At 41.2% G+C, this 22,235-nt stretch overlaps 2 protein-coding genes across 2 annotated transcripts; both read left to right on the top strand.

Annotated features, from left to right (window-relative positions):
• Positions 1-3,246: 3,246 nt before the first annotated feature.
• MYF6 (myogenic factor 6) lies at positions 3,247-5,083 on the top strand. The gene is made up of 3 exons (XM_045555222.1): positions 3,247-3,851; positions 4,135-4,225; positions 4,458-5,083. The coding sequence occupies exons 1-3, from the start codon at positions 3,333-3,335 to the stop codon at positions 4,574-4,576; spliced, it is 729 nt and encodes a 242-aa protein (XP_045411178.1). The 5' UTR covers positions 3,247-3,332; the 3' UTR covers positions 4,577-5,083.
• Positions 5,084-12,622: 7,539 nt separating this feature from the next.
• On the top strand, positions 12,623-15,332 carry MYF5 (myogenic factor 5). The gene is made up of 3 exons (XM_045555221.1): positions 12,623-13,278; positions 14,074-14,149; positions 14,562-15,332. Exons 1-3 carry the CDS (start codon positions 12,778-12,780, stop codon positions 14,750-14,752), a joined length of 768 nt encoding a protein of 255 aa, XP_045411177.1. The 5' UTR covers positions 12,623-12,777; the 3' UTR covers positions 14,753-15,332.
• Positions 15,333-22,235: the final 6,903 nt, after the last annotated feature.

Raw genomic sequence — 22,235 nt, 5'->3', positions numbered from 1 at the left:
TGGAGGATTTCAGTTTACGTAAGTCTGTTTTGATCACTTGTCAGGATCTGTGTCTCTCCCAAGTTCTACCGAGAAATAATGTAATTGCAATTACAGGCATCTCATATTTTGTAAACAGTTTGAGTTCCAAGAGTTCACTACTTAGTAGTTTGGAATCAGTGCGTATTTTCCCATTGATCTAATCTAATAAAGGGCGGTTATTTCCCAAGCTGGCACTTCTTTGTTCTCTTCTCCCATCTCTTGCCCTCAACCCCCAAAACAACAAAAAGTGGGGTGGGGGTGGATATGTTTGAACCAAGGTGAACACTAACACTGGTTTTATTGGCCTGAGTTCTAGAGCATGTTGGGAAAGGGTTTTGCAATTTAAAAAGAACAATTCGATAGGTGGCGGCTGACGTTACACCAAAAAAAGCCACTTCTGTGTAGGAAGTTGCTTTTGATCAGCACCCCAAAGATTTTCTACTTCTTTTTTTTTTTTTTTTTTTTATAAAATCTTCTCTTTCTCTATTTCTAAACTGGCTGTTTCTCCAGGGGTGACACCTGAATGAAGGAAGCAGGGGAAAGGGTGAACTTTCACACTCTTCAGCAGGTTCATGATGTGCAGACTCTCTAACATCTGATACTTCTCAAATCAGTGGTGAGTCCAGGAATGGTCTTGCCTTAAATGTTACTTCAATTACCCAACCTTCAAAATTCCTTGGTAATGCTATTTTTCTTATCTCATTTTTCTCTGTACCAAATAATTCCAGTAATAAAAGTCCTTTTATAGAGAGTATGCTACATTTTCAAAGTAATTTCACATTTTTAAAAATTTTATCGTCATAACAACCCTTGAGAGTATGAATGTCCTTTGTCATCATACCAATATTATAGATGAAACATGAAGATTTGAGATAGTAGGGTTGAATCAATCCTCACAGGCCCCAAACCACTGTATTCTAGGCCTTCCACATCCCAATTCCAAGGCTACTTTTCCCATTTTTGGTCTCTCTGTCAATTTAACTTACCCCTCTAGAGTCAAACTCCATGAGAAGGGGGATCTTTTTTTTTTCTGATTTATTTTTACCACCCAGGACTCTATCCAGCACTTAGTAGGTACCCAATAAAAGATGAATAAATAAATTTCAGTCATTGTTACCTTAATGACTTGAGCAAGAATGCTATATATAATTCTACTGGTTAAAAAATAACTTTTTAAATTGTCTCCATATTTATAAGAGATGGCATAAAATGTGGTTAACAGCACAAGCTAATTTTCCATAATGGATGTCAGATTAGACACTGAATTATTGAAGCCTTCAATCTGCCGTCTTAATTGCTGACTTTAGCAACCAAGAAACTGGTGGAAATAGAAGAAAAATCACAAAAGAAGTATTGGTTTCTTATACCCTGTGCTCCCTGCCATTTTCAAACCTAAGAATGATTCTCAGACTTGATAAGGGATTATGCAGCCACACAGTAAGAAAAACAGCAAAACTGTCAAAACTTAATATCCCAAGTCTGTGGCTCAATAGAGACTGTGAAAAATTATCTTCTGGAATAAGACAATTGAATCAAAATTTTAGCTAGTTCCTAAATTATCTGACAGATGATACCCTTCCTGCATTATCTTCAATCTCTTCGTTAAAAAAAAAGTCATAAAGAATATAGTCTGTAATCATCACTGCTTGAGGTAGAGTAATAAGACCTTACTCTTTCCATCTAGTTTTTCAGGCACTGACTATAAAGGCCAAAACCAAAGTTGACTGTCATTCCAAGACCATTTATAGCTAGGGGAGTCCTTCCAAAGCTCTAGGAGGGAAAAACAAAGAAAAGAAGAGGAGAAAGCAATTCAAAGGAAAAGAAAGGAAAGGAAGGGAAAGCATCAAATAAGGATAAACAAAAAATCCTTTCCAATAGCTATGTTTTATTTCCTTCATAAGAATTGGTCTTAGCTCTAACACAGTTTTATTCTATCAATGATTACTAATGTTCATCATGCAGCTATATGCTATATGCTTCCCATGCATGGTATCATTTGAATCTTCACCAAAACTATCTAAGGCAACGACTATTGTCTTGAAAAAATTGAGACCTAGTACTTACCTATGGACATAAAAATAGAAATTAACCTAGCTAGACTTGAAAAGAGTACTTTGGAATCTAGGGCCCCTGCACTTCATCTTTGTATTTTACTGTCTCCCAAAGAACCATACACGTGTGCTTTGGACGACAGGAAAGCTGCGATAAAAAATTCTATGTCCTTGCTTGTACCTTGGTGACTACCTTTCTCATCTAAATCCTATCAGAAAACTTACTTGGAGTCAATGGTTAGTGAGAATGCAAATGAAAAACGTGGTGAGCACACAGTCTGTAGAACAGGAGTCATAACAGAGGCACCTCAGAGGGGGCCACAAGAGAATCCTCAAATATCAAGTAGCTGTGATGTGGGTCTTGTTTGCACTAAAACTACTTTAAAGGAGGAGTTATGTATTACATGTATTGCAACCGTATTCTCTATCCCACCCCTAGTACTACTGCTCCACAGTGGAAGAGAACAGAATTCATATCTTGGTTGCCCCCTCCCCCCAAAAAAGAGATCGCCAAGGAAAGTCTCTACGGAAGGATCCATGGAGTCATTGCACACAGTACCATGGGATGTGAGTACCCTTGAGCCACCCCCTCCAGCTCCCAAATCATCTCACAGCCTTAGTAAAAGAGAGGAAAGAGATTTACCTGCTTCTATTGAGGCTGAAGCCTGAAAGCCATGTATAACCTTTGAAGGACTGTAATGGTTTTAATCACAGGAATAGCATCTTTTTGAGAGACAGGAGAGAGAAAGGAGCTGAACCACTCTGCAAATATTAACCAGGCTATTTTGGAGCAATGGCTATTGCCTTTGAAATCTTTCATCATGGGTCTATACTTAGAATTCAGATGCGTGCAGGGGGAGGGGAATGGAACAGCATTAATCCCCAGTTGTTTTGAAGTTGTCCAGTAAGCAGGTTAGCATCTAAACTGTCCAAAATGGAAGTGTTCGACGCTTTGTTTAAATTACGTGATTCTCTCTTTGTGTTTTGTTTTAACCTGTTCTGCATATAGTCACATCGCTCTGGGAGGTGACACTTCTCAGTTTTCTTTCAAAGTAGATGTTATAGAGAGCACTAGCTGTAATCACATTGGGAGACTGATGCTCCATGACAGCTAAAAGTTGGATTGAGTTTCAGGAGCTACTATATATAAAGCTGGGTCGACTTATGTCACCGCACTAATTAAATGCCATCTGGGTGGTTCCTCTGGGTTTTTGAGTCCATCACCCAGTTCAGATAGAGTCAGAGGCCAAGGAGGAGAACATGATGATGGACCTTTTTGAAACTGGCTCCTATTTCTTCTACTTGGATGGGGAAAACGTTACTCTGCAGCCCTTAGAAGTGGCAGAGGGCTCTCCTTTGTATCCAGGGAGTGATGGCACACTGTCCCCCTGCCAGGACCAAATGCCCCCGGAAGCCGGGAGCGACAGCAGCGGAGAGGAACATGTCCTGGCGCCCCCAGGCCTGCAGCCTCCCCACTGCCCCGGCCAATGTCTGATCTGGGCTTGCAAGACTTGCAAGAGAAAATCTGCCCCCACTGACCGGCGCAAAGCAGCCACCCTGCGCGAGAGGAGGCGGCTAAAGAAAATCAACGAGGCCTTCGAGGCACTGAAACGGCGGACTGTGGCCAACCCCAACCAGAGGCTGCCCAAGGTGGAGATTCTGCGGAGCGCCATCAGCTACATCGAGCGGCTGCAGGACCTGCTGCACCGCCTGGATCAGCAGGAGAAAATGCAGGAGCTAGGGCTGGACCCCTTCAGCTACAGACCCAAGCAAGAAAATGTAAGCCTAGATGCCGCAGGGGCAGGGAAATGCAAAGGCCGATTCAATGCCTTCCTTAGGGGCCTTAACCTCCAGCTGCTTGGTCGATTCTCCCTTCCCCCCTTTTCGCCTGCCCCTCCCGCTCCCTCTCCAATGAACCCCCAGTGACCCTAGAAGACCGGGTGCCTGCAATAGGCAGGAAATGCGCACCCGGCCGAGGAAACAGAAAAGCCCCCCACCGCCCCCCAAGCACTCCCGGAACCGGTGTCTCTTTCCTAATCTGTGGCCTTGCTTTTCCCTCCAGCTCGAGGGCGCGGATTTCCTGCGCACCTGCAGCTCCCAGTGGCCAAGTGTTTCGGATCATTCCAGGGGGCTCGTGATAGCCGCTAAGGAAGGTAAAGTAAAAGAAAGGGCACTGAGATACAGCAGAGCAGATCCGGGAGGGAGCTAGGGTGCTCGTCCCGGGCCAGAAAGGCCGGAGGCGAGCGCAGGGGCGCCCTGGCAGAAGGGGGCTCTGTGCGCGCGGGGCCGGTCCCCTCGGCGCCGTCAGACGCCTCGCGCGGGCGCGGAGCCGTGTCCTCCTTGCTGGGGTGCTATGTGTGTGTTTGATTTTTCGTGTGTGTTCAGGAGGAGCAAGTATTGATTCGTCTGCCTCAAGCAGCCTTCGATGCCTTTCTTCTATCGTGGACAGTATTTCCTCTGAGGAACGCAAACTCCCCTGCGTGGAGGAGGTGGTGGAGAAGTAACTCCCGCCGACGCTTGAGACATTGTCCACGCAGCAGGAGGATCCCCCCCCTCCCCCGCCTAATCCCTTAGGTCATATTACATTAATATGTAGGAACCCAGGCCCAGGAGTTTAAGAAAGGGAAGGAGACATATTCACAAAGAAAGTTTTCAAAAACTTGTGCACGCTCAAATGAAAAAGCCTTTTTGGCTTTTTGGCTTTTATTTTTTGGAACCGCGAGTGGCTTGGGTCTAGCACCCTTATTTTGTTTTTGTTTGTTTGGTTCTGTAATATATTAACTTTTATTATGATCCTTTTGTGCCATATTCAAAAGAAGTTCATTCCTGTCTAAAAGCAAAGTGAGAATGTTGCATTTAATGTTAGTAACATTTAATGTATTTTTGTAAATAGTCTTAGTACTTTCATATTTTATGTAAACCTAAGGAATATATTTTAAATGTGGAATGACGTATTGTATATAAAATGTGCAAACATACTGGTATTGTAATATTAAAAATAAGTTTCTATATGAACAGAGTTGGTCCTAATTTGAAATGGAAAAATATTTTGAGGGCATGTGTACAAAAGTAAAGAGGAACGATATTTTAACGTTAGACACTACAGAGGCCCATTTATTTAGGTGTTCCTTTAAGGCTGAATTTAAGGGGAGGAAAATCAGTTGTTTTCCTTTGTCTGAATTAAACTGGGTACTTTTCTGTCTCATGAAGACCTCACACCTGTGATTGGAAGTAAAGAGTATCCAAAAGAAATCTGTCCTTTTTCCTTTCATCAGCATTCCGCACCCCCCCCCCCGCCCCACCCAGTTTTTATTGTCCTATGCCTGGAGATCTGGGTGAGATTTACTTATCTGAAGTTTACAATCAAATTTTCAATCAGTAAAATCTTGTGGCAAATAGTTACCAATCCCAGCCTGAACAACAGGAGACCATACCTAAATAAATAAAAAAGGCAGGTGTGGTGGTTCCTGCCTGTAGTCTCAGCTACTCCAGAGGCTGAGGCAGGAGGATCACTTGAGACCAGGAGTTTGAGGTTGCAGTGAGCTATGATCAGGCCACTGCACCTCAGGGTGAGTGACAGTGCAAGACCCTGTCTCAAAAAAAAAAAAAAAAGAAAAAAGAAAGAAAGAAATTACCATGCAAAAACTTTTTGCTTATTGCCCTAAAAGACCTTCATTCAGCTAATTTAGTCCAATTGCCTTTCCTCCTTGACTTGGCAGGCCACTCCCTTCCTGAAGAAGCGTTGATCTGGAGTACTCAGGGGCTGCTCTGCCGTTTGAGCCAGATCTCTTGTCCCCTCCCCAGTTTTCTTGAACTAGACTGGTCCCTAGCTGACTGGAATATCCTCAAGGCCTCCTTCGGCTTGGGTTTGTTTTCCAAATAGAAAGATAAAAGAAGGGAGCAATCTGTCTCTTGAGATGGGTGGGGGGCAGTATTCTTTGAAGGGAGGGTTGCTTTAAGAGAGGGAAGGGTTAAATGGTTGAGAGCAAAAGACAACAACAACACACATGAAACCTCTTAGCTGGGCCAAACAGCAAAGCCCCAGAGAGGCTAGAGGCCCCAGGAGCTCCTCGCCATGAGGATTTTACAACGTGTGCCAGGTTTGTTTATCCTGTAACCTCAGGAAGAAACGACCACGAAGAAATGACCACCAAGAAACGCATTGGGAAATGGAGCAGAGGAAAGAAGCCAGCCAACTGCTTTCAAATTGCCACTTCTCTCTTACGTTCTGTAAATGGCAACTTGACTCCCTTCCCCTTAACTTCTACTTTTCCCCCACAGCTAGTCTTGAGTTCACAGATGTGAAGATCAAATCAAATTCAGCATTTCCTACCCCAACCTTGCCTCCTAATCCTGCAAAGGCTGGACCTTCCTATTGTGCACCACGGAAGGTGCAGGTATCCACAGACGATGTCCCCTGCAGGCGTGGAGCTGTATCTTGCCCCTTTTTCATCTCAGAAAAGAAGACCTCTTCCTAGGGGGATTTACTTTGTTTTCTGAGTATATAGATAATTCAGTACTTTTCCGAGGATACAGATAATTCTAAAATACTTTTAAAATGTAGAAAAGTGCTTCGAAGAAACTGACATTGACATGCAACCCCTTTTAAAGGTTTGAGAGAAGCAGGTGGGATATTTAGTGGATACAAACTGCTGAGCCTCTGTGGGGTTTGACTGCCTAGATTGAATCCAGGCTGCTACCTTCTGCTTAGTGCTGTTTTCTCATTTATTGAATAATGGGGGCAATAATGGTGCCTAACTCCTGAGGTTGTGAAGATTCACTGTGATAACATGCAAAGTGCCTAGCCAAAACAGGGGACAAAATAAAACACGAGCTGTCAACTCTCTTTTGCCTTAGTAAATCTAAATTGACCATCAAGAGCCTTTTCTTCCACCAAAAGCCATAGTTTCTTCAGCTTTTGCTGGCTCTGGCTGGGGAAAATATTGATACCAATGAAAACAAAAGCAACATACATGAGAGATGCTTAGCATTTTATATAGTAACACATCCTACAACAACCTGTGAGAGAGGTACTGTTATTACTTCTACTTTTAGAGAAGATCTTTTGAAACAGAGAGGTTCCTGCATCTGGTAAGTACCATACAGAGCCAGGACGCAGAGCCAGGCAATTATCAATGCCTTCAAGCCTGTGCTCTCAACCACCACGCACTCTGAAAGAGAAGCCTTGGGAAATTAATAAGGAACATTTTATGGTTGTAGAATAATATGGCTGTCTTTGACATTAATTCTCCAAAAGCTCTTTCTCAAGACTGGCTAGCTAGTGAACTCCAAATTAGAGCAGCAACTAAGAATAATTGGTAAAGCATTTCAAATTATCCAACCAGAAATGTGTGAGTATGTCTGGGTTAATCATGCTTATTATAAATCTCTAATTTTTTTCCTGAGAGTCAATAGAAATTTGCCCTAAAATGTATATATACACAACTATACTTTTAAAAATCAGATTCGTTACTCAACTGAAATAAAATACTGTAATTGACCAGATGTACTCATTTACTATATGATTGCACATATATTTATAATAAGATTTGTGTATTAGACTGCTCAGCGGCAGAATGGTCTTATCAATTCATGGACTTGTTGATGGATTTTATTCAGTCTTTGCAAACCAGATCCTCTATATCTCTCTTAGTTGGGTAACCTGAGAAATTGTTTGGAATAAGTTTGCCTATAGAAGTCTCTTCATTAAATAGAGCAAATATTTCCCAAAGACTTTATGTGACCTCCACTGCTGTGGCTGACATGTTAGGCTTCCCAGTGAAATCCTTGGTGTGTTTGCAATTAAAATGTTTTTGTTTGATATTGATGATGATAATCTTTACCAAGGCCAAAGCCAAAACAAACAGGGCTGTGGAAGCAGAAAATCGAGACATAATAACTTGGTAAAGATAAGCAATTTGGGATTGAATTCAAGCCTCTTTCCAGAGGCAGGTATAAGGTTATCAAGTATAAAATAATGAGTGATTTTCTTTGTTATATTATTATAGAAATAATCTGTGGAATATTAAATGTCAGCTTTTTAAACTAACTTTAATTATCATTCCAAGCCTGAACATTGTGGAAATCCACTTATGTCTAATGGTCTCATTTTTTTCCCCCAACTCTTTCATATGTTTTGGGGGTGAAGGGAGTGCTAAAGTTTAGTATTCACAACTACTCTTTAAACTGTCAGATAAATCTGGAGATGCTAACAGTGACCTCTATCCTTATTAAGACATTTTTGACTAAAGTTAGAAGAATTTACCCATTTGCATTTTTCTTCTAGTAACATTTCCTTTCAAAACCCCCCTTCCTACAACATCATACCTGGACTTTTTTTTTTAAAGTGTTAGTTTAAATATGAATATCTCTCATTGCCTAATCCAATACATTGATAAATTAGCAATAACATGGTATTTTCTCAAAGATCCAAGCCATCAAGATATTTCTCCCACAGGCCCCCTCTAGTCACTCCCTTAAACTAATTAAACTTATGAAAGATGATGCTCTTTCCTGGAGTTTTCACTCCAGAGAAAGCAATTTTTTTGCAAGCCTAGCTCAGAGTCAGTCTGTATGATGGAATGGCTATGCCATGTGCTGGAACAAAGATAGCGCTGTAAGAACTGGCTACTTTCTCTACTCTCAAGGCTGCTAAATGTCCTTACTTAGGCCTTTGATCTCTCCTGGAAGTCTTCTAATTCAAGCAGAGGCCAATGTCTTCCTCAGCTGTCTTCTCCACAAATTCTTCCAGCAGCTCTGGCAGGTACTAATGTGTTTACTTAGGTGTGCCTGATTCCCAGAGCTAATAGCAGTTTGAAATTGTTTAACACATTGTGAAGTCATCTATAATAAGCAAAAATATCAAGAGCAACTCCCTCTGTCCAGGAGTTGATCAGGATCTGCAGGTAGGGGCAGAAGCGGATTGAGATGGATTTATCTTTCTATATGTATTGGGTTTCTCCCTCTAAGAGAAGCATGGAGAATTTTCAATAATGCAGAATTCCCAGGATGGGCAAAATATACTAGGAACTATGAGCATCATTTTGCTCGTGTGGTCTGTCCCACCAATACTAGTTTGTTGCCATAATGCTTAAACTAAACAAAGTTATGCAAAAAAAATTCAATGTTATTTAAAAGTTATTGCAATTTAAACTTGTTTATAAATCTAAACTGTAAGAAAAAATCAAACATTTATTTATTTTGTTCAGAATGTAAGAAAAAATATAAACAAATAAATTATTTATCAATTTGACCAGAACCTTGGTAAATATCCATTTCAGCACCAGGTGCGGCTGAGTTTTGTTTCCTTCATCCGCCTACTGTGAGGCTTTCCTAGCAGACAGTCAGTGCTGGAGTATCTTTTCTAACATCCTGTTTACATAGTATATAAATGTCAGTATACTCTGCATGTTAAAAATTCACTTCTCTGGAGTAATAGTGGAAAACAGATTATATTTTCATTCTTTCTGTGAGGAGCAAAAGCCAATCTAGTCTGATTTTAAATTAAAAGGGTACACTGATAGCTACATCTTTTGAAAAGCAATTTTTAACCTTTTCCCCTGTTTCCCTGTTCAATTTCCTTACTCAAAAAAACAATTATTTTTCTCTATGGCGCTTACTCAACCAGTTCCTCATTGTTCTCCTGCAAGTTCTCTCTGGGGAATGAGCAGGAGAACCTCTCCTGAATGGGGCAGGCAGTCATCTTTGCAGCACTGGCTGTCTACCGTTTTTTGAATAATGCCTCCTTTTTTTTTTTTTTTTGGAACCCCTTCTTCTATCGCCCCTAACAGCGTTTTAAAAGTTTTGTCTCCTTTTTAACTTTGGTGCTCCGGGATCCTATTTGCAGCACTTGAGTCCCAGGGACCCTCAACCCCGGTCCCCGTCGCCCCCCTTGGCAAGTACCATTAAGCCATGCGCCGCTTGGGTGTTTTCTTGCCTTTTTTAGTTCCACCCGCCCGCGGCACTCCGGTCAGTTTGTTTGGAGATCACCTTCCCAAAGAGGGCCCTAACCTCCGAGCACCGCGGCTGCCGACAGGGGCTCCCGAGTGACAGCGTCTGCCCGGCGCGACAGCCGAAGCCGAGCTGTGGGGCCCGCGAGTTTCTGCTCCGGCCAAGGCGGCGCGCCGAGCCCGAACGGGTGGCAGGAGAAAACAAACACCATCACCTCCAGCAGCGGGGGCAGCTGGGGGCCTAATGACCGGGCGACTAGTTTCCAATCCTGTGTGACCTTGGGGCAAATTAACCTAACCCCTCGAGCTTGAGTTTACTTTCTTTTTAAAATGGGACTAATAATAGCTCCCACAGGATCTCTGGGAGTATTGAGTTAATATTGCGAACGGGGTTCAGCAAATAGAAAATTCTCAGTAATTGTTAGCTACAAATACCTCACGTTGAGAGGATTGGGTAAAAAGCCCCTTAAGTGTTTTCAGAAATCAGCTGAAAGGCCCGCAGAAGTGTAACCTCTATCTTTCACTGAAACTTTAAAGACAAAGTTTGCGTCCTAATCACAGCTCTGTTTTCGCGGCACCAAATGCGTTAATATGTGGTCTCCACAAGCCAATAAAAGCGGCCTTGGGGCTGCTGACAGAACCTGTGGGATCTGGCTGAGAATTTCTGGGGGAGAATATCAACCCACTATTGTATTTCAGAGGTAGCAATATGCTCTGCACTTGAATGTTTCCACCAGCACCGATCGTCTTAGATTCCACCTGCGCCCTTCAGGAACTTGACTCTTTTTATCTGGTGTAACCCTGGGTACCGGATTCATTTCAAAGGCATAGACTTGTTAATAGCCCTAAGAAAGGTGCAGATGGATTTCCCGCTGGTCAGGTGATTAAGCAGCCCATTGGTGTGAGAGGGGGCCTGATTTTCAGGAGGGACCTTTGCCTTAGGGATGATGGGACAGGGGCCAGGGGACAGTGACAGGCATGGGCTAGCAAACCTTAGTGACTGACACTGTCACTCTTGTATCCCTGGTTTTTAGGGCCTTCACTTCAGAGGGAAGATCTCACCCTGAAAAAGTTAGTACTTCCCTGACCCCTGCAGATACTGGATCAGTGAACTGGGGATGCTTTAGAAAGATAATTCTGTAAAAAAAAAAAAACCACCAAGAACCCCCCCACCCAACCCCCCCGCCTGGCCTCCCCCAGTAACTTTGGAGCAGCAACACTTAGTGGACTGGATGACCCTAGGTTGAGTTGAGAACACTTCCTCTTCTAATGGAGCCACAAACCCAGGTCCAAAACTCCAGACTATTTGTGTAGACCTTAAGTAATTGCTTTTCCTAAATACAAACAGCACCTCCCCATCCCAAGTGATCTGAAAGTGGGTTAAGTGTGGAGGGAGATTGGTAAAAGCTGATTAATAGATTCATTCTCACTTCAATGGCAACCTTCCCCTCTCGCCTTCTACCGTCAAAGTTCCAAAGACCCTGCTGCGACTGGTTTTTTGGAAGGCTTTTGTCACCGGAGTGTGTGAAGTTACTCATGGTTTGAGGAGTTGGAAATTTTACACGAGCTGAGGATTGCTGTGCCAGCAGCTGGGACGCATCTGTAACGGTGTTAGTTTGCCTGAAAGCAGAAAATTAGCAACCCCAAAGCCCAGCTTGGCTGTTTAGTCTGTAAAAATGACAGGGTGGAGCAGAAAGAGAGAAAGGAAACTCGCCCCTGGAAAGGGAATTTGACTTCTACAACCGGGCTTCTTCGATTGCAAATCTTAGAGATGCTTTCAGTGCAGGTCTTTGGCCTCCTCAGGGTCTAGCAAAGGCCTGGTACAAAGGAGGTGGCGCTCAGCAAATATGTGTAGAAGGGAGAAAGGAAGGAAGCTGGGAGGGGAGGAATGCTCCCAGTCACCTGTGCCCACTTGCATCTAGACTCCCCCACATATAGGGAGAACTCAGAGCCAGCCCTGTCTAGGGAAGAGGAACCGCCCATCCATCCTCAATAACATAGAGCCTATAATGTATGACAATCTGATCAAAATTTTACCCACCTCAATCTATACAAAATAGATTTTAAAAAGCCAACTCTAGATTCACTCCACGATTGAAAACATCACATCAAGTTTTCAGTAACCATTATTCATCCTGGCTGGAAAAAAAATCCTTAAATAATTAAAGTTCATGAAAAAGAGAAATACCTAAAAATAAGGTGTTTCCTCAGGTCCAGGACTGGGAGGGCAGGTCGGCTATTGGTGTCTGCTCAAAGGGAGTTCTATTTATTATTGCTATTTTTAAATGTGCAAGAAATTGCAAAAAGTTGGACTTCCTCTGTTTCTTTTGTTTGTAACCCCCTTTACGTATCCCTTGGTTCAGGTTATGCAGAGAGTGCCAGTGAGCAGGTGGGGGAGCCGTTCCCACCCCAGCAGAAATGCAGTGAAACCATTATCATCAACAGGGGCACTAAACAGCAAATTGTCTCTGGAGGAAAGGCGGAGGTTTGCCCAGACAGCCCCCGCGGGGGTTGCGGTGGGATATGCTAATAATGCCCGGCCGCTGGGGCCGGGCCTCCCTCCCCCAAGAATATATAAATAGCCCCAACCCCAGCTTGTCGACCCAGGCCACCAGGCGTCTGCCCTTGTTAATTGCCAGAGAAACCGACCAGGGAGCTCCGTCTGGGATTTGCCGGTCTGCAGCAAGGCACTAGGCTCCGGTTTCTCCTTTATCCCTCTCGCTGCCGTCCAGGTGCACCCCCTGCCTCTCGGTAGGATGGACGTGATGGACGGCTGCCAGTTTTCACCTGCCGAGTACTTCTATGACGGCTCCTGCATCCCATCCCCGGAGGGTGAGTTTGGGGACGAGTTTGAGCCCCGAGCGGCTGCCTTCGGGGCGCACAAAGCGGAGCTGCAGGGCTCCGACGAAGACGAGCACGTGCGAGCGCCCACCGGCCACCACCAGGCTGGTCACTGCCTCATGTGGGCCTGCAAAGCGTGCAAGAGGAAGTCCACCACCATGGACCGGCGGAAGGCAGCCACTATGCGCGAGCGGAGGCGCCTGAAGAAGGTCAACCAGGCTTTCGAGACGCTCAAAAGGTGCACCACGACCAACCCCAACCAGAGGCTGCCCAAGGTGGAGATCCTCAGGAATGCCATCCGCTACATCGAGAGCCTGCAGGAGTTGCTGAGGGAGCAGGTGGAGAACTACTACAGCCTGGCGGGACAGAGCTGTTCCGAGCCCACCAGCCCCACCTCCAACTGCTCCGATGGCATGGTAAGCGGGGGCTCTGGTACCTACCGGGCTGCCCTGATCTTTTCTAAAAATCCTTACACCTCATTTAAACCAGGTGTAGTGGGGGGAGTGGGGTAGAGACAATTGCTGAGTTACTTTAAGAAAAGAGAGGTGTCCACATTTAGAAAGATACCAGGAAACAGGTGCTGAACAAGATTTTAGTTTGACTCTGCACCGGGTTCTAGGTGTACACTGCAATAGAGGGTTAGCATGTAAGAGAGATGGCTGTGAATGATCAATCAGATGTTTTCTCCATTACTCAGTTTATTTCCAAAATATACCACCTGGGGATGCTGCCATACACTAACATCTGAAGGCACTGCTTATAACTTAATGAAGAAATGTAAAAAGATACCCACATGTCCCCAGTTCCTGCTCTGCTAAGGCCTGGCTGGAAGGAGATGTTGATGCATTCTTTTCAGAGGGCGTTTGCTCCAACGCTGCCAGGTTTTAATGTGTTTTTGCCTGGGAAAGTGTTCTTTCCCTGAATTAGTGTGGCTTCCTTCTACTCCAATCCATTTTGCATGGTTAACCCAGTGCACATTGCTGCTGAGTTCCACCCCCTCTCCCCTTTGCTGCTGCTCTCCTCTTCTTGAAGCACAGAGATTGACCTCTGTGCCCTGGGGATTTGGAGAGGGCTAACCCTTCCTAAATCAAGGCAATGACCACGTAGAGCAGTTAGTTTACAGAGCTGGTGGGCAAGCGCTGCCTCAGCCTAGGTCAGAGCATCTTTTGCCAAGACCTGAAAACAAATTTCTTTTGTGTCTTGTGTTATAGCCTGAATGTAATAGTCCTGTCTGGTCCAGAAAGAGCAGCAGTTTTGACAGCGTCTACTGTCCTGATGTACCAAATGGTAAGAATTGATAACTTGAGAGGAGTTTAAAGACCAGTTCAACCTCACAATTCACCCTATCAAAGCAGAATAGGTGCATCCAGGTAGTATTGGGAGGAGAATGGAAGTGATGGTTCTTACAGGAAGGCTTTGGCAGAGCAAAATAAACACATATCTTCTGTTCCAGATCCCCCCTGCCACACACACACACACACACACACACACACACACACACACACATTTTTGCTTGAAATATTCCCACTACCCACCTCCACCCCCAGGAATTGCCAGATATTTGCTATAAATTTCTACATTAGGCTTTCTGTAACCCCTGGGTGTCAAAGGAACTGACCTACAGTTTAAGGGGCAACATAAGCAAGTCTGTCTATCTGGGGATAATTTCTTTTTAATGTTTTTCTCCTTGTATCCTTAGTATATGCCACAGATAAAAGCTCCTTATCCAGCCTGGATTGCTTATCCAGCATAGTGGACCGGATCACCTCCTCAGAGCAACCAGGGTTGCCTCTCCAGGACCCGGCCTCTCTCTCCCCAGCTGACAGCACGGATTCACAGCCTGCAACTCCAGGGGCCTCTAGTTCCAGGCTTATCTATCATGTGCTATGAACTAATTACCTAATCTAGATCAGTTCTGCCAGGAGGGCCTATTACACAGAGGAGGAAGGAGGCCCCAAAAGTCCTAAACCAGGACGACCTGTATATAAAAATATGTTTTCAGTTGTACATTTGTAAATATTTTATTGCCACTTTATAAGAATGTGTATTTAACTAAAAAGTCACCATTGCAATTAATACTTTCTTCATTTTTCTTCTTTGCTTTAGACACATAGTGCTATGTAATATTGGTTTTGAAGGTAGTTGCAATGCTTAACTTATATACATATTTTTATAAATAATGCTCATCAAAATATTATCTCTGGTGTTTGGATCATTATTTTTTTTAAACATTAGAGCAGCTGGGAATCAGTTAAAAGGAATTTTAAATATATTTAACTTTTGCTTTTCTCTTTAATCCTTTAGCTATATTGTATTACATAAAAATATAACGATACTGCCTAATGGTATATATTTTGATCTTCTCTTATAATGCATCTTTTAAACGTAAGCACAAAATAGTACTTTGTGGATAATTTCAAGATATAAGAAATTTTGGAAATTCCACCATAAATAAAATTGTTTACTACAAGAAATATTTTGGTTCATGACTTTTAAGAGACCACCCCTAATAAAATTACTAGTTGACATTAGATCTTTAAGGCTGGGCTGAAAATACTTAAACAGTTGGCTTTGTAGATAAATCTGAATACTTACCATCTTGTGGACCCAGTTTAGTTTCTGTTGCTGTCACAAATGAAAATATTGTATTTCCATTTTAAACATTTCAAGGAAGTCTGCTAAATGAAATTTTTCTTTTATCTTAGTTCTTAACCATATAATTTCAAATAGTGTGTGAGAAGGGAAGGTAGAAGTTATTCAAGACAATAACACATGTTTAAATTTAAAAAAATGTAAAGTATTATCTAATTTTAATACCTATGGTAGATTAGATATCATAAGTTGTCATATTTGCTTTTTCTACCTGCCTGAAAATATCTTCATACTATATCCTAATATTGTCAATAAAATATTTAAAGATATGGAGCTGATTTTTTTATATTGTTAAGAGTACCAGAATAAGAAAACTTATACAAATACAGTAAAGTGAAGCAGATTGCAGTTGTCTTCCTCCTTTTTACAGCTTTTTAAATTTTATTTTATTAATCATATTGTGTATATGTTTGTGAACGTGTGTGTGGGAAATAGACGTGTGTCTCTCATTGTTTTCACCTTAAATCTCCTCCAGAAAGACTTAACATGAAAAAATTGAACAATTAAGGGGGAAATTAAGTTGAGGCAATCATTGGGATAATTGTCATAACTTTACCATTGAGACAGTAAAAAGGAAATATCCCTGAAGCATCTAAAGTAGCTATTCACAGAGAACAAAAATAGATTACTTGCTTCATCCTCTAATTTTTACATTATTTTAAAATGCTAAGAGTTTGTGTTTACATACATTAATCAAACAAAGCATACAGACCCTTTGCTAGAGCTGGGTAATGCTACCGATCTCAGGAAGGTTTCCCCTTTTCTCTGATATGATTTTCTTGTGCTTGTGCAGTCATGAGACTTAAAGGAATGGGAATCAGGGAATCATTCCATAACAGAGGGAAAAGGGCTGAGTTAAAAAAAAAAACAACTGTTGTGGCTGCTGTCATTCTGTTAGCATCATGGCCTGACAGGGGATGCTAACTTTTTAGAACACAGATAAATCTTCATTCATGATTTGGGAGTACGAGGATTTTAGGTGAGGAGAATTGAAGAGGACATGGTAGAGATTCATGTATATTTCCAACTGAAGTTGAGTTATTCACTTTTGTTACACACTGTGCTAAGTACATTTTCTCCTTTTGATACTTCTATGAAGAGGTTGGAGATTTGTTTTTAGTAGAATCAGAAAGGAAAAAAAAAAAAACTATTCAAATACTGGTTTGTTTTTTTAAGTTCAATTTTTATACATATTACCATATTTGGTTTCATTTTATAAAATTAAGCAGAAAACAATGAAATTTTTAGTTCAAGTGAATGAAAGTTTTTTCTTACTAAATACCAATCATTTCTATTACTTTAAAGTGTATTTAATATTACAATAATTCAGAGTAGCTAGAGCTTTTCCAGTGGTCTAGATTTAATACAGGTGGTGATCACTGCATCATTGAAAACACTACCCTCCCTGCCAGGTTGCTCCGTTCATCCCATTTCCAACGTGCTGACATCGAAGGCTGATGTCTACTCAGTAACTCAGCACAACACATCATTTGCAGGCATGTATACTTCTTTTTGGATAAGGGGCCTTTGGAAATTGGTTCTCCAAAAGAAGACTCAGAAAGGTGTTCTTTTCTCCATAAAAGTAGAGGAGAATAAGAGTGGAACTGACAAAGGATTCAAGTAAGGATAGGATTTTGTCATCTATAAATCTCCTGCAGTGAACAGTTGGGCTGCCTCCGAGTTTGTATAAGACCACTAAACTTCATCTGGTGGAAAGTATGCAACCAACCAACAGTCAAATTTCTGGGAGCAACTGTCCAGTATTTCCTGCCCCATCTGCAAATCTGATGGAGAGGAGGTTCCTAGGATATGAGGGTCAAAAGAGCCTCCTTTACCTCCTGCCTGGGAGATGCAAGCTCACTGAGTTACATATGAAAACTGAGTCCAGTGAAGTTATGGAAATTGGTAAATGCCATGTGGATGCAAGTTGCTGTATAACTCAGAGTGTCTCCATTGCCCCTATTTTCTGCTCCTTTGAAAGATGCAAGTCAGATAAAATTAGTGGCTATATTTTACCCATAAATTCTTCTTTAAGGTGGCATTCTAACAAATACTTAATCTCAGAGTGGTATTTCCTGAAATTCTCGGTGGGGTTATAACAGTTACTAGATTAAAGTGGTAATTTAATTCTATGATTTACGGAAGTGATATTTCTGGGAATGGTATTGGAGTACAGCTATTTGTAACTTCAGAAAAGCCCTGCTTGAATGGCAAAGTACGCCTGAAAATACCACTGCATGTTCCCACAATCATCACAAAAAGCAAAAGACCATCAAATTTATTTCCTTTAAGAATTTTGATTATCCATATTTTAGCTGACTAGTGATTTAGCTTATTGTAATATTATAAGTAGTGACAACTAATATTATTAAAGGGTTAAAATCTTATAAAAATAATCCTTTGTAAGGGGGGAAATTAGCTAAATCGTATCTACAATTATGTCACTAATTCACTTCATTCCAGATTGATCAGGAAATAATGCTAAAGCAGTAACTAGCAAATATTGAGTGCTTACCATTATGCACATAAGACAACTGAGGCTTAAGTTAATAAGTTGCCCAACACTCAGCTGGCTGTTTGGGCTTCTTCACAGCACATGTTCCCGGAGGCTCCAGCAGAAGTTACAAGGTTTCTTATGACAGCACTGAAAGTCCCAGAACGTTACTTCTGCTACATTCTTCTGGTCAAGCAAGTTGCTAATACCAGCCCAGAATCAAACAGAGGCAAATTAAACTTCACTTTTCAGGGCAGGAAGTAGTACTGAATTTGTGTACATATTTAACCCACCACAATCACTAATATAGACTTGCTGTATCTATTTCACACATTCCACTAATTGTAATCTGGCTTCTGCCTCTATCACTGTCACTGGTCACTGATAAACTTCAAATCAGAGGACTGTTCCAGTCTTGGGCAAGCTTTTACCTCTAGGCCAGATGTCTTCCCTGATCTTTAGGCCTATATATTCAACTGTCTTCTTAAAATCTCTTAGAAGTCTCAATGGTACCTCCAACTCAATGTATTCCAAATTAAACGCATCATCTCTCCACTCTCTCCCTTCCTCTAAACCGGTTCACTTCCAGTGTTGACTCAGCAAACGACACCACCAGTCATGTCAATATGAAATTCAGGACATATTCCTAATATCTCAATCTCCCTTACTCTCTTGTATAATTAATTACAAAATCCTATGAATTTACCCTCTTCAATACCTCTCAAATCTTTACCCGTAATCCAAACTATGGCTGTTTCTTTCCAGGAATATGATAAGGTCCTCTTAACCTGTCCCTCCATAATTATTTTCCATCTTCCACTTCTGGTGACAGCATCCAAGTTTTTCTGTGAGGGCTGTCATTTTTCTCTTCTCAGGTCATATAGTTCAGGTGGGATTGACAGTACCATCTGGATCCAGAAGTGGGAAAGTCATTCTGCCCTGACCGTTAGTACATCCTCTTGCTTGGTCATAATGATTGTTTCATGGATGGACATGTGACTTAACTTGTTCAATAAATGTCAGACCTAGGATATTTACTGGAACTACAGAGAAAAGTAGGCTCTCTTTCTGTTGGGGTGATAATATATGAGAGTTTTGATTTTAGGTTGCCAACTGTCATTTCACCCCTAGGAGAGGATATCATGCCTAAAAATAAAGTCAACACAGTAGAAAGCAGAGCTGTGATGCAGAGAGATATATTCCTGAAAACATCATTAAGCCTCCAGATCCTAAAATGCCTGAATATCTGCTCTTGGCCATGCTTTACAATCTTCAAGCCAACAAATTATCTTTTTTCTTAAACCAGTATGAGTGGGAATTTTGTTAATTGAAACAGGAATAATCTTGCATGATGCCACTCTTTGATCTCTTCTGCTTTAACACAGCTAGAGCAATTGTCTCAGAATATTCATCTGATCATGCCAACCATTCCACTTTCCCTCCCAGCTTATTGCTTGTAGGGTAACCAACTGAGCAACCCTTTAACATGACCCTCAAGGTTTTGTATGGCAGTCTCCTATCTATCTCTCTAGCATTATCTCTTTCTGGTCCAATTCCTGCTCTCTCCACTCCAGCCACAGAAGGGACTTTTATCAGTCATTGTGTTCCCTCTTGCCAAAGGGGCTTTACACGTTCCATTCTTTCTGTCTGCCATGCTCTTCTCTCCTCTACTTCACCTAATCAATTCCCACTCTTCTTTTATATCTCAGCTTAGGCATCAATTCTAAAGCAGGTTTTCCCTAAACTCTCTCACAATGTCAAGTTCTCTTATTCTATGGTCTCAAAGTACCATTATATCTTCTCTCTGTAGTATAGCTCATAATTGAAATTATGTATTAACTTTTGTTATTGTTAACATTTGTTTACTCCACTATGAGAGCAACAAGACCTCTTGCACAACTCTGTGTCCCCTGGAAAATATATACATACTCATATATAATATATATATATACACACACATATGTATTATTCTACTATAGTAGGATAGATGTATATGTGTAAAATAAATGAATTGACATTGCTGAAGCATTTGTTGCTATGGAATGTATCCTCATTTTTCTTTTTTTAAAATTTCAATAGATTTAGGGGGTACAAATTTTTTTTTGTTACACTGATGAGATTGTATAGTGGTAAAGTCTGAACTTTTAGTGTACCTGTCACCCAAATAGTGTATATTGTACCCAATAGGTAATTTTTCATCCCTTACCCCGTCCCAACTGAGATCCCCCTTCTGAGCCTCCAATATCCATTATGTGACCCTGTATGACCATGCATACCCATAGTTTAGCTCCCACTTATTAAAAGTGAGAACATGAGTATTTGGTTTCCTGTTCCTGAGTTACTTCACTTAGGACAATGGTTTCCAGTTCCATCCAGGTTGCTGCAAATGACATTATTTCACTCTTTTTATGGCTGAGTAGTATTCCACGGTGTGTGTGTGTGTGTGTGTGTGTGTGTGTGTGTGTATGTGTATACATCCCCCCCACGCACATTTTTTTTATCCATTCATCAGCTGATGGGCACTTAGGTTGATTCTATATTTTTGCAATTGTGAATTGTGCTGTGATAAACATACAAGTGCAGATATCTTCCCTCATTTTTCAAGCTCTTCTTTTTATAATTCCTTGACATCATTTTCTGTTTTTCTACTGGTTCTCCTAATTTTCTGTTTTCTATTAATTTCTTCCTCTGTCTTCTCATATTCTGACTAATTGTTATATATTTGTTTCTTAGGGTTCTGTTGTGTGGAAGCTTTTCTTTTTGGTGTACTGTAGACCTTTTCAACTCCCATAGCTTCACCTCCTATCTATGTCCTAGGGTAGAGATGTTTCTACTACTGACTCATTCATGCTCTCTTTAAGGGAAGCTGCTCTATGTGCAGCTTCTGATTGGCCTGACTGGTCTTTTGGTTAATAGTTAATCAATCAGTCAGGAATGGGCACTTGACTTGAGGGTAATTAATACATAGACTGACCAATATTTATGAACTGTATAGTTTGATTCAATATATGCTTTGAGATAAACAGATATTTCTTTTTCTCAGAAACAGAGAGATAAATCACCAGTTAGTAATGGGAATTAAATTGAAATGCTATTCTATGGATGGGGCTAGAGAGATTGGAACGGGTTATACACAGGCTGAAATTATAGTGGAATAGAAGAAGCCACTGGAGTGTAGTATAGAGTATGTTCAGAGACAGAATAGGGCACAGTACCCACTATGTGCCTACTATTGTTCTACTGAGGCCCTGAGGTTAAATCCCAGCTTTACCACTAATGAGCTGAGGGAACTTAGGTAAATTACTGAAATTCTTAAAAGCTGTTTTCTCAGTTTTAGATGTGGATAATGGAATGTGTCACATGGGTTGTGAATATTGCATGAAGTGAGACACAAAAATGTTTAGCCTAGTGCCCAATACATAAAGATGCTCATCAAATGATAATTCAAAAAAGGGAATATAATGGTTGAGGCTTAGAATGAAGACTTGCAAATTCCTGATGTGGGGATCTTTGCAACTATTTTGAGTTCTGAAATATCCTCCAGCTTTAGTAGCCTTGGGCCCAAATGATTCCTTTTGTGATTATTACTCCTCGTAAATCCTACATATGGCAAGCTTGAGTGGATCTGCAACTAAAGGAATCATATTAAAACATCTTCAAATGCTAATCTTCAGGTTATTCTTTAGAGAATCATTCATATTTTTCAATGGCCAACCAACATTTTCCCCCTTGATGGCAATCTCAGCATAGATAGAATTGAATACATCTGCTTCTCCTACATATCTTATTTCATTTTGTGGTATCATTTGCCAAAAATTTTAGAATTATTTTTGATTTATCTTTTTCCTCAAAGCAATTAATTTCATTTGCCTAGAACACAAGGCAAAAGGGAATTATAGAAATAATAGTAGTAGTAGCAATAGAAACAAGCGAACAAGTGTATTTCCTCAGTAAGCATCACTTTCCATACCGCAACATTTATAAAATCAGATTGAGTTTTATAATGTTTGCCTATATTTAATGGAATAAGATTCCTTTTTCTGCTCAAAAAGTTCTTTCAAATTGAACCTCTTATAATAAATGGGATTTTAGAGTCAGGGATGTGTGGTATTAAGGTTAAGAAAAGACATTTTTAAAGGACATTTATCAAACATTTCCTTTTTTACTAGAAACTATGGTTTCCAGTAAAGCTATGGTTTTATGTATATTATTAATGTTGATCATTAG

This window comes from Lemur catta, chromosome 6, assembly GCF_020740605.2.
Source record: "Lemur catta isolate mLemCat1 chromosome 6, mLemCat1.pri, whole genome shotgun sequence".
In the NCBI taxonomy this organism is placed as follows: Eukaryota; Metazoa; Chordata; class Mammalia; order Primates; family Lemuridae; genus Lemur; species Lemur catta.
This window is presented reverse-complemented; position numbering and strand designations above follow the sequence as displayed.

What these genes read in the sequence shown, in the direction of transcription:
- MYF6 (XM_045555222.1), top strand. Translation starts at nt 3,333, where the DNA reads ATGATGATGGACCTTTTTGAAACTGGCTCCTATTTCTTCTACTTGGAT. An exon ending in ACAGACCCAAGCAAGAAAAT is followed by an intron (nt 3,852 to 4,134) that starts GTAAGCCTAGAT and finishes TTTTCCCTCCAG; the next exon opens with CTCGAGGGCGCGGATTTCCT. An exon ending in CGTGATAGCCGCTAAGGAAG is followed by an intron (nt 4,226 to 4,457) that starts GTAAAGTAAAAG and finishes GTGTGTGTTCAG; the next exon opens with GAGGAGCAAGTATTGATTCG.
- MYF5 (XM_045555221.1), top strand. Translation starts at nt 12,778, where the DNA reads ATGGACGTGATGGACGGCTGCCAGTTTTCACCTGCCGAGTACTTCTAT. An exon ending in CCAACTGCTCCGATGGCATG is followed by an intron (nt 13,279 to 14,073) that starts GTAAGCGGGGGC and finishes CTTGTGTTATAG; the next exon opens with CCTGAATGTAATAGTCCTGT. An exon ending in CTGTCCTGATGTACCAAATG is followed by an intron (nt 14,150 to 14,561) that starts GTAAGAATTGAT and finishes TTGTATCCTTAG; the next exon opens with TATATGCCACAGATAAAAGC.